The 8,044-nt window shown below is 51.4% G+C and overlaps 1 protein-coding gene across 1 annotated transcript; it reads left to right on the top strand.

The window, feature by feature from the left end:
* Positions 1–1,885: 1,885 nt before the first annotated feature.
* On the top strand, positions 1,886–2,557 carry LOC131219959 (uncharacterized). Its single transcript, XM_058214941.1, has 2 exons — positions 1,886–2,029; positions 2,111–2,557. Exons 1-2 carry the CDS (start codon positions 1,886–1,888, stop codon positions 2,555–2,557), a joined length of 591 nt encoding a protein of 196 aa, XP_058070924.1.
* Positions 2,558–8,044: the final 5,487 nt, after the last annotated feature.

Genomic DNA, 8,044 nt, shown 5'->3' with positions numbered 1-8,044 from the left:
ATACGGCCCATTTAATGTGTCTAAGGCCCATGGGTCGAGGCCCAATGGGATGTCCTTAGGGTCCATTGCAATGTGTGATTCCATATGGTTTGTGTAATGGTATTTTATGGCGAGCCATGCCTTGGGAGCGATGTTGGTTTGACGTCCACATTGTAAATACAATGTTGGTTAAATGTCCGCATTGTAACTCTCCATAAGGCCCATTGATAGGCCCATACTTGTTGATAGTTCCTGACTTTATAACATGCTTAGTATAGCTCCATGATACATGCCCATATGCATCATATGTATGCTTGATATGAGGAATGCTTGATCATAGTATAAGCCGTTGGGCTGAGACATTTACGGGACTCCTTATGAGACGGAGTGCCCCACATGATTGCGTGGTACGCATGAGATTGCTGCATGATTGTACGGTGTGACTCATGCATCTTGCATATGTGTGACTTGATCACTGCACGCCCTAGCGACATCAGGGCCGTGGCTCCACAGACACATCGTGGATGGCCGTATCGGATACCGGAAATGCTTGGTTCTAGCACTGTGGGCACTTAGGTTGTCCTTGGGTGAAAATCCCAGAACCTTTTTGGTACCAGGAGATGCTCCAACGTCTAGACCGAGTGGATACACGAGCGCCCGAGTGCCGAATACCAGTAGGCCGCGTCTCCCACTGTTTCGTGGTCGGTTGGAAGGGGGTGTGGCCTTATCCGCCCGAGTGAGGGGGCTATAAGCTAGGCTGAGTTTGACCAGCTCGTAAATGAGTCCGCTATCGACGAGCCGGGTAGGTATTGGCAGACTACTGGTTAGGCGGATAGTGTGGTCTCTTCCACTTGCTTGACTGTGCAGCTAGGGAGGAGGCAGTCAGTGTGAGGTGTATTAGACCCCGGTGATATCCAGAGAGGAACTGTACTGATATGTGTACTTGATGAGGACTGACATGCTTGCTTCGCATCTCGCATATGACATTTGGCTATATAGGCCTCGCATCGCATGGCCTTGGTATGGCCGATAGCATTCATGTCTTGCATCATATAGCGTTGATACAGCTGATAGCATTCATGGACTTATCGCATATTTCCGCATAACTCTGATATTGTACACTTGGCGCTGGCCTTGCACACACACTTACACCACCCTCTAAGCTTTTGTAAGCTTATGCACGACTGTTGCGTGCAGGTAGTGTTGGACAGCAGCGTGCAGCCGAGCTTCTGGAGTTTCTTTTACTTTCATTATATTGTATTTCCCTTTCTGCATTGTACTTAAAGTTTTTGATTTAGTGGATATGTGGTGATGTTGTTTTGTGACTTGGGTATGCTTGTGGTTATGCTCTATTACAAAAAAAAATTTTTTTTTGAAAACCCTCCTTGTAGGATCCCAGGATCGGAACCTGGCATGAGAATGCCGGAATCCGAAAATGGGGTACTACGGAGGCTGTCGGCACCGGATTCGGCGATCGGGAATTTTGTGAGCCCGTTTTCCGAGTTTGGGGCGTGACAGAAGTTGGTATCAGAGCATAACTTGGGAATACCTGAGGATCACATCACATATCTGCTATGAACTTAGAATGTATAGGTTCCAAGTCGGAATAACTTCGCGATTTTTCGACTTAGACCCTTAACCTTCATGCCTTCGAGAATTCTCAAGGCTGATAGGCCCTTGTTCCTTCCTGTAGGACAAATGGCTAGAAGATCGACCCGAGCGAATCCCCCTCCGCCACCTGCGACCCCCGCTCCTCCACCAGCTGCTGCTCCCGCTCTACCACCGGCGACTCTCGTTCCGCCACCAGATATTCCTGATTTTCAGCCCGAGGATGCCACTCCTTTACGAGGCAGGTGCGGATCCGGCCGTACCGTGAGTGCCACCAGTGCGCGAGATGCTTCGAGCGATGACCGCTATTCTTCGAGGCGAGCGAGGCGTCCCACTGTTACACCGGCGAGGCCGAGCAGAGCGTGCGAGCGCCCTTCTCAAGGACTTCCGACAGACGATCCTCCGCGTTTTAGGCGAGCCGACCTCTGCGCGCAGAGATATGGTGCTCGAGGTGGAGAAGATATTTAACACTATGAGACGTACGACCCAACAGTGAGTCCCCTTAGCAGTATTCATTCTCCAGGGTGAGGCTCAGCATTGGTGGGCATCTATAGCCCGATCTGTAGTGGCCGATTTTGAGTGGACTTGGGAGGACTTTGTAGACCGGTTTGACCGGAAGTTCTTTCCCGAGCATGTGCGCCAGCAGCGCGCATTAGAGTTTGAGATTCTGGTCCAGGGAGACATGACGGTGTCCCAGTATGAGGCACGTTTTGTCGCGCTGTCGAGATTCGCGACCTACCTTGTTGATGATGAGGGGCGGAAGGCCCGCCGTTTTGAGAACGGTTTGCGTCCTGCCCTCAGGAGTCGTGTGATCGGACACATGCTTCCGACATTTGAGCAGATTGTGGAGAGGGCACAGATTTATGAGTCAGATTGGGCCAGTTTGCAGAGAGCCCGTGACCAGAGGGGAGATCAGAAGAGGAAGGTGCCCTCTGGTAGTTCCCACAAGCAGCATTGTTTACAGCAGTAACACACGACTCACCCAGCATTTCGAGCACCAGCAGTACCCCCAGCACCACCTCCGGGACCGTTCACAGGTACTTGCTTTGGGTGCGGTAGGACAGGACATCGCATGCACGAGTGTCCCCATCCACAGCGGCAGCAGCCGAGGACACCGCATCAGCCTCCACGACAGCCACCACAGCAGCAGCAGCGACCACAGCACCAGCCTCCAGGGCCTCCCCCACAGCAGCAGAGGCAGCAGATCAGGCCGCCACAGCGGCAGCAGCAGAGGCAGAGACCTCAGAGGGGACCTGCACCTCCCTAGTAGGCCCAGGGCAGATTTTATGCCGCACAGCAGGACCCTTAGTCATTAGGAGGGATCGTCGAGGGTACTCTCCTTGTTTCTGCATGCATTGCACGTGTATTGTTTGACTCTGGTACATCGCATTCCTTTGTGGCCGCTGATTTTTGTCGATCGACCGGTTTGCCGATGGAGTCTACCCGTGAGGGTTTGTCAGTATTGACGCCCTTAGGGAAGACTGCAGTATTAGACCGATTTTGCGCATCTTGCCCCGTTTTGGGGATATCTTCTTGCCTGCCGACCTATTCGTATTGCCGATGTCCGATTTTAATGTTATCCTGGGTATGGATTGGCTCGTCGAGTATCATGCCGTATTGGATTGCTAGGAGGACAATCACTTTCTATATACCATGCGTGCCAGAGTTCCATTTGTTGCCGAGCGCAGAGGAGAGCAGCTTTTCTGTTATCGTGTGCCGTTGAGGAACCAGCTGCTTTGAGTATCGAACAGCTGCCGGTTGTTTGTGGTTTTCCCGATGTATTCCAAGAGATTCCAGGGTTACCACCTCGTCGGCACACTGAGTTTCAGATTGATCTTGTGCCTGGTACCGCGCCTATTTCAAAGGCCCCGTATCGTATGGCACCGTTGGAGTTACGGGAACTGCAGAAGCAATTGGACGAGTTGCGCGAGTTAGGCTTTATCCGTCCGAGCAGTTCGCCGTGGGGAGCGCCGGTACTCTTCGTGAAGAAGAAGGATGGCTCGTTGAGGCTTTGCGTAGATTACCGCGAGCTCAACAAGGTCACAATCAAGAATAAGTACCCGCTTCCGAGGATCGATGATTTGTTTGATCAGCTGCAGGAGGCGCAGTTCTTTTCGAAGATAGACTTGCGGTCCGGTTATCATCAGGTTCGGGTTCGAGATGAGGATATCCCGAAGACAGCCTTCAGGACTCGCTATGGTCATTTTGAGTTTCAGGTCATGTCCTTCGGACTGACCAATGCGCCCGCAGTGTTCATGCAGTTGATGAACGAGGTCTTCCGTCCATATCTCGACCAGTTTGTTGTGGTGTTCATCGACGACATTCTGATCTATTCGAGAACTCGTGAGGACCATGAGCGGCATCTGGAGATCACATTGCAGACCCTTCGTGCACACCAGCTTTACGCGAAGCTGGAGAAGTGTGAGTTCTGGCAGGAGGAGGTGAAGTTCCTCGGTCATGTGGTGACGAGACAGGGTGTCGCAGTGGACCCCTCAAAGATTGATGCTGTACGTCAGTGGGGCCAGCCCACGAACGCATCCGAGATCCGTAGTTTTCTTGGTTTAGCGGGCTACTACCGACGTTTTATTGAGGGATTCTCTCGCCTTGCAGCCCCGTTGACTAGGTTGACCCGGAAGGGTGCCGAGTTCGTGTGGAGCGATACTTGTGAGCAGGCATTTATGGAGCTGAAGGACCGTCTCACGTCTGCTCCTGTCCTCACTCTTCCCTCTGGGAGTGATGGATTTGTTGTATTTACCGATGCCTCGCGTGTTGGTTTGGGTGCTGTCCTGATGCAGCACGGGAAACCGGTGGCTTATGCGTCTCGTCAGCTCAAGGTCCATGAGCTGAACTACCCTACGCATGATTTGGAGCTGGCAGCAGTAGTCTTCGCACTGAAGGTGTGGAGACACTATCTTTATGGGGTGAGGTTCGAGCTCTTCTCCGACCACAAGAGCTTGAAGTATTTGTTCTCTCAGTCCGAGCTGAACATGAGGCAGAGGCGTTGGATGGAGCTCCTGAAGGACTATGATTTTGATCTCCAGTACCACCCAGGCAAGGCGAACGTGGTGGCGGATGCCCTCAGCCGTCAGCCACGAGGCCTAGTGGCGCACATGATGATTCAGGAATGGAGGATGCTCGAGGATATAGCAGAGTACGACTTCGAGTTTGGTCTGCAGTCTTCTATCGTTCAGCTATCGAGCCTGTCGATTCAACCCTCTCTTGTCGCAAGGGTGATCGAGGCTCAGCAGACAGACGAGTCGATCGAGCAGAGGCAGCATCTGAGAGTCAGACAGATTGGCTGATTGGTTCTGATGGTGGACTTCGTTTCAGAGGCCGATTATGTGTCCCGGATATTCCTGAGTTACGCCGAGACCTTATGACCGAGGCACATCGATCGCGATTCTCTATCCACCCTGGCTCGACGAAGATGTATCGCGATATGAGGCGTCAGTATTTTTGGGCCGGGATGAAGCGCCAGATAGCCAGTTTTGTGGCCGAGTGTGACACATGCCAGCGTGTCAAGGCCGATCATCAGAGACCCCCTGGTCTATTGCAGCCATTGAGCGTCCCGATGTGGAAGTGGGAGCACATATCTACCGATTTTGTCATGGGTTTGCCGAGGACTCAGCGTGGTCATGACGCTATCTGGGTTGTCGTGGACCGTCTGACGAAGTCGGCACACTTTCTTGCAATTCGTGAGACTTGGCATACGGACCGGCTCGCCAAGATGTTTGTTGATGAAATCGTGAGACTGCACGGTGTTCCTGTCTCGATCGTTTCAGACCGAGACCCGAGGTTCACGTCTCAGTTTTGGAGGAGCTTTCAGAGAGCGATGGGGACTGATTTGCAGCTCAGCACCGCGTATCATCCGCAGACCGATGGCCAGACCGAGAGGGTCAACCAGATCCTTGAGGATATGCTTCGGGCCTGCGCGATTGATTTCTCGGGTAGTTGGGACGAGCACCTGCGATTGGCTGAGTTCGCGTACAACAACAGCTATCAGGCGACCATTGGCATGGCTCCTTTTGAGGCATTGTATGGCAGGCCGTGCAGATCTCCGAGTTGTTGGACCGAGGTTGGAGAGCGGCGTCTCTTAGGTCCTGAGCTTGTGCTGCAGACATCAGAGGTTATCGACATCATTAGGCAGAGGATGCGCACAGCTCAGAGCCGGCAGAAGAGTTTTGCTGACCGTCGGCGTCGTCCCTTGGAGTTTGCCGTTGGGGACCATGTGTATCTCAAGGTCTCACCCATGAAGGGTGTGGTTCGTTTTGGAGCGAAGGGCAAGCTTGCCCCGAGATTTATAGGACCTTTCGAGATCACCGGGCGCATCGGCGCCGTGGCCTATCGGCTTGCCTTGCCATCTCAGTTGTCTGGCGTCCACAACGTTTTCCACGTCTCTATGCTGAGGAAGTGTGGGTCAGACATCGTGCCTGTTATTGATTGGCAGCCGTTGGAGGTTCGTGAGGACGCTTCTTACATTGAGCAGCCAGTTCGTATCCTCGATCGAAAGGAGCAGGTCCTGCGGACCAAGGTCATTCCCCTGGTGAAGGTGCAGTGGAGCCATCATAGTGTGGATGAGGCGTCTTGGGAGCGCGAGGCGGAGATTCGAGAGCGTTATCCCCATCTTTTCGATGTTTGATTGTATGATGTATGTGTTTGATTATATATGATATTATATTTCCTATTCTCTTATGAGTTATATTGAGTTGTGATGGTAGTGCAAATTTCGAGGACGAAATTTCTTATTAGGTGGGGAGAGCTGTAAGACCCGTATCCTAGTCCGTACTGTTTCATCGAGTCCCGCGATCCTTCCTGTCAAATTTCGGCAACCTGTGACGTATAATCGACGTTGCGATCGACCCTAAGCCTTATGATGTAGATTTGAGTCGGCTTAAATCAAGACTTGTACCATTGCGACCGCACCGTCGCCGCGGTTCCGATGCCGCGTCTCTCGCACCGATCCGATACTCTGGCAGGAAGATGTGAGCCGGCGTTTATTTCGAAGAAAACGCCGCGCGTTTGCAATCCCAAGAGAATCTCTTCAATGTGTCAAATCAATCCCATCCATCACCTCATGTCAAGTACAAGCAACCCATGCTTTCTCTCTCCAAAGTCAACCCTTTCTCACCCTCTCTCTTACACACCCATGCTAGTCAAGTACACATCACCTCACCCATCACTCACATCCATCACTCTCTCTCTTTACATCCCATCTCTCCCTCTCTCTTTCTCATTTCTCAACTCAATTCCAAGCAACCTAAGAGAGCTCTCACGTCCAAGCTTCTCCATGTGAGAGAGTGCATGTGTGTGGTCCACTTTTCCATCCCAAATCTTCCATCCTAGCCTTTCATTTTCCATCTTCCGCCATTGAAGTGAAGCCCAAGGAGATCGGCTTTCCATCGGACCGAGAAGATCGACCGGTGGGTGCTTCTATAGGCTAGATTTTTATGTTCTTATGATGGGCCAAGTGAGGCCTACCGATTAATGGTGTGGATCTCACTTTGGACCCTTGATGTGGCTAATGGCCCACCTTGATGCTTAAGATCATTCCATGATGGGGCCATTCTCCATGGACCCCATCATGATGTTTATTTTCTTACATGAATATGGTCATCTAGACCTTCTAGTTTGGTAGAGAAAGGATCTCCACCGTTGATTTTCAATTTGGTGGGCCCATACGCAATGGGACCCACTTGATGTATGATTGGATGCTTGAACGGAGGGCCCATAGTGCCGGGGTCCCTCCACCGCACGTGTATATCTCTCTCTCTCTCTCTCTCTCTCCCTCCCTTTCTTTTATTCTTCTTTTCTTGTGATGTTGGTATGATTGTGTGGCCCGCCCGAATAGACCCCACTATGAGGCTTGTATTCTATGCTAAACCATCTATAGGTGGGACCCACCTTATATGTATTATATCCACAACACTCATAAATTGGTGGCCCACTTAAATAGGGCCCACCTTATGCATGTGAGAGGCCCACCGTCCAGCGTCAGGGACGCTGGACGTCCATGTGAAAACACAAATGTAAGCTTGGTTCCCAAGCTTTTTGGTGGCCAACTCATATAGGCCTCATCTTGATGAATGCTTCAAATCCAAGCCGTCCATCTCATTTTTCAGATTATTTTAGGCGTTGAGCCGGAAAATGGGACTGATCTAACTTTCTAGCGGGCCACACCCTTGAAGATAGTAATTCCTACCGTTGAAACTGACTTTAATTTTTTCTACATGCCCAAAAATATCCAATATTGGACTCTACGGATTTGTTATGGTCTGTAGAGACCAATGGCTGGGGTAGATCTACCTGATGCGGGCCCCACGTATGAAAAACCCTTGAAAAACGGGTTTTAAAAAAAAAAAAAAAAAAAAAACAAAAGGGGGCAGCAGCTCTGCCGCCGCTGACAGCGCCAGAGGCGCAGGCGCTGCCTGCGCGTAGCAGGCGTCCGTGCAGGGACCCA

Source organism: Magnolia sinica, chromosome 12, assembly GCF_029962835.1.
Source record: "Magnolia sinica isolate HGM2019 chromosome 12, MsV1, whole genome shotgun sequence".
In the NCBI taxonomy this organism is placed as follows: Eukaryota; Viridiplantae; Streptophyta; class Magnoliopsida; order Magnoliales; family Magnoliaceae; genus Magnolia; species Magnolia sinica.
The sequence above is the reverse complement of the archived record's forward strand: the minus strand, read 5'-3'. Positions and strand labels throughout refer to the sequence as shown.

Coding starts and splice junctions, on each gene's coding strand:
- LOC131219959 (XM_058214941.1), top strand. CDS start 1,886: ATGACCGCTATTCTTCGAGGCGAGCGAGGCGTCCCACTGTTACACCGG. Junction 2,030..2,110: donor CCTCTGCGCGCAGAGATATG/GTGCTCGAGGTG, acceptor TTCATTCTCCAG/GGTGAGGCTCAGCATTGGTG.